This window comes from Saccostrea echinata, unplaced genomic scaffold (assembly GCF_033153115.1).
Source record: "Saccostrea echinata isolate AGI-Se365-2 ecotype Australia unplaced genomic scaffold, CSIRO_AGI_Sech_v1 ptg000008l, whole genome shotgun sequence".
NCBI classification, from domain to species: Eukaryota; Metazoa; Mollusca; class Bivalvia; order Ostreida; family Ostreidae; genus Saccostrea; species Saccostrea echinata.
The window spans coordinates 366851-369954 of record NW_026889757.1 but is presented as its reverse complement, the minus strand read 5'-3'; the positions used below and the strand labels follow the sequence as shown (position 1 = coordinate 369954).

Sequence of the window (3104 nt, the reverse complement as noted above, 5' to 3'; positions counted from 1 at the left end):
TTAACAACATCTAGCAAAGGGGAGTAACTCTCATTTGCTTCATTTATTACAACTGTGTACTCTGTTTGCCTCCTAGATACCCAGGAGTAAAGAAAAGGCACATTTACTCATAATTTTATTTAATACATTTACATTGATATTATTGCATTTAGTTTGTTTGCTTAGTACTCAGGGGTAGAGGAGAAGATTTTCAAAGTATTAATGCATTTTTGCTAATTAATCAATAGACTCCCATCCAAGCACAAGAACCCCTGACCCTGGGGCCATGAAATTCACAATTTTGGAAGAGGCACCCTTTCTCATTAGAACTATATACTTAGTTCATTTGCTAAATACCCAGGAGCAGAGGAGAAGATTTTCGAAGAATTAATGCATTTTCACTATATAATCATTAGAGCCCCGCCCTAGCACCAGAACCCTGACCCAGGGGCCAGAAGTTTGTTTGCTTAATACCAAGGGACAGAGGAGAAGATTTTCAAAGCATTAATTTATTTTCAGTATATAATAAAAAAGCCCCCCCCCCCTTTACCCGAACCCCTGACCCAAGGGCCATGAAATTCACAATTTTGGAAGAGGCACTCTTCCTCATCATAACTATGTACTTAGTTCATTTGAAATTCATGGCCCCTGGGTCAAGGGTTCTGGTGTTAGGGTAGGGTTCCATTGATTATATAGTGAAAATGCATTAATTCTTTGAAAATCTTCTACTCTGTTCCTGGGTATTAAGCAACTGAATTAAGTACATAGTTTTTGGTTTAAGTTTATCGTTTAATAAAAATACGGGTAAGAGACTTTATTTTTTATTACAATTAATCAGTTAAAAAAATAAAAATAATTAAATAAATAAATAAAATTTTATATATGCAAGTATGTTGATATTTTATATTTAGATGGACGACCTAAGGAAAAGAAGAGAAAGATGACAACACGGGAAATCATTGAGGAACTGGAAATTAAAAATATTAAACTTGAAAATGAGAAGCTGACGCAGGAAATAAAGAAGCTTGGCCAAGAACAGAAGAAATTAGAATTGGAGGAGAAGAAATTGAAAACAGAGGTTGAATTATTAGAAATTAAGAAGTCATACCTATTATGTAAATTAAGTTCTGAATTTCCGGAATTCATCATAAACCCAGTGTGTCAATGACCGACTACCTTTGAATAGATGAATAGATCACAAACTCTTGATTTGGGAGCAGTAAATGTGACATATTTATTTTTTTTTAATAATAAGTTAATATTTCAAATGAAATTCTGTTTCACAGGTAACTATAAACTCCTTCAACGACCTGAAATTGACCTGAAATAGAAAAATATGTTTATCATTACAGTGATTGTTATAATTTATCATATAGTACTGGTTGAATCAATGTATACACATATTTTAAATGAAACTAGTTGAGTGATCTTCGGTATTATGAATTCAAAAATATGAAGTACATATGTAGATGTACGTACCTCTACCCGAAATACGTCTGTGCGATATAATCTCGCAAGTGACTTCCCTCAAGAGAATTGCACACAACTTGGTGTGCGGTCAGGTCAAATGCGTCCACTGGATGGTCCAATCTGTCCAACACATCACCAGTTTGAATCCCAAGATTATGAGGAATGACGCAAGCGACGACGTATGCTACTGCCTGTTCCGGAGTCGTTCTAAAAAAAATACAATGTATTTATATTTATTTTTACATAACAATATACAAATATTGACTTGGGTTGAGGGCAACATTGATTATGTTAGCCCCCAAGGGATGGCCTTCAATATTTTTCGGAGGAGCTAATACCAATTAATTAGACGTTTTATCTATACAGAAAATATAGAGATTACTATTTACTGAATATAGCAATAGAAGTTATTTTAGCATAGATGTCATGTATATTATGTAAGCTTCTTTGCCTCAGAGTTCCTTGGAGACAGGAAAACCTCCGTTTCAGAATGCCAAAACTTTGCTCAATGAGAACTCTGGTTCGACACAGAGATGCATTAAATCGTTGGTGAGCGTTTGTCTGTGGGTTGAGGTATGGCGTCATTAAAAAAACGCCTAATGGGTATCCAGAATCGCCCAACAAAATGCCGTTGTGTTCACCTAAACGTACAATGTTACAGAATTATAACCTTCAACATTATGATTTTAATGCTTTTAATATATTTCAATTCCTCTATCAAATGACAACTCGATCCAATTTTTACGAAAAAATAAAGTTGTTTACCTCTTTCAAATTGTCGACAAAGAGATGATTCCGGCCAAATCCTGCTATCATGGACACTACCGGGCCAGCTGGCACACACACTCGTGAATTTGAAGTTGGCATCACAAACCATTTATTCAAAATTGAAATGAAACCCAAACTTTTTAAGGTGACTGATAAGTTGCATATAATGCTGCAAAGTTAAAGTTAAAATATTGACATGGATATTAAATATCTTCCAGATCTTAACTTCAACACTTGAAGCATTTGATATGAGATGAAATAGCAAAGAAAAGAGAAATAAAATACTGACCTGTACATTCAAAGAATGAAACCCCTTTCTATTTACGAAATCCGGTTCATTTTCAGTTGGAGCCACGATTTTAATAAACGTTCCATCAACGCAGCCTAGTGTGTTCGGGAATCCTGTGTGAATTTGTTATACATTTGTAATATTTCAAGTTACATTTAAAAATGAAGAGTCTTACAATGTATGTAAAAAATAAAAACACGACTTTGAAATTTAAAATGTGTATTAAGAATAAAAAATCTGCATGGGCTTTGAAGAAAAACGATATATGTAAATATTTTGCAAAGTAGAAATTTCAGATCGTGATAAGTTATCAGTCACAAAGTACAGAAATAAATATGACACCCTTAATGCGCAGTGTGTGGGTGGGTGGGTGTGTGTGTGTGTGTGTGTGGGGGGGGGGGTAATCTTAACGCGCAAACTTTGGGTGGGGGGCTTTAGTTAACGAATTTACTGAATAATTAGCACAATTAATTCATTCTTCATGAATGTTTTTGATTCACTAATATATTTTGTTTTGATTTTTTAAATTTTGTTTTTGTTTGTTTCTCTGTTTTTTTTTTTTTTTTTTTTTTTTTTTTTTTTTTTTTTTTTTTTTTTT

The 3104-nt window shown here is 33.6% G+C and overlaps 1 protein-coding gene across 1 annotated transcript; it reads right to left on the bottom strand.

Moving 5' to 3' along the window:
- Nucleotides 1-1460: 1460 nt before the first annotated feature.
- LOC133181193 (putative nuclease HARBI1) lies at nucleotides 1461-2608 on the bottom strand. The gene is made up of 4 exons (XM_061315731.1): nucleotides 2507-2608; nucleotides 2215-2326; nucleotides 1901-2090; nucleotides 1461-1656 (listed from the first exon to the last, which is right to left on the bottom strand). Exons 2-4 carry the CDS (start codon nucleotides 2324-2326, stop codon nucleotides 1461-1463), a joined length of 498 nt encoding a protein of 165 aa, XP_061171715.1. The 5' UTR covers nucleotides 2507-2608.
- Between the last annotated feature and the right edge of the window lie 496 nt (nucleotides 2609-3104).

Coding starts and splice junctions, on each gene's coding strand:
- LOC133181193 (XM_061315731.1), bottom strand. CDS start 2,326: ATGGTTTGTGATGCCAACTTCAAATTCACGAGTGTGTGTGCCAGCTGG. Junction 2,091..2,214: donor TTGTCGACAATTTGAAAGAG/GTAAACAACTTT, acceptor TTGTACGTTTAG/GTGAACACAACGGCATTTTG. Junction 1,657..1,900: donor TGTCTCCAAGGAACTCTGAG/GCAAAGAAGCTT, acceptor TATTTTTTTTAG/AACGACTCCGGAACAGGCAG.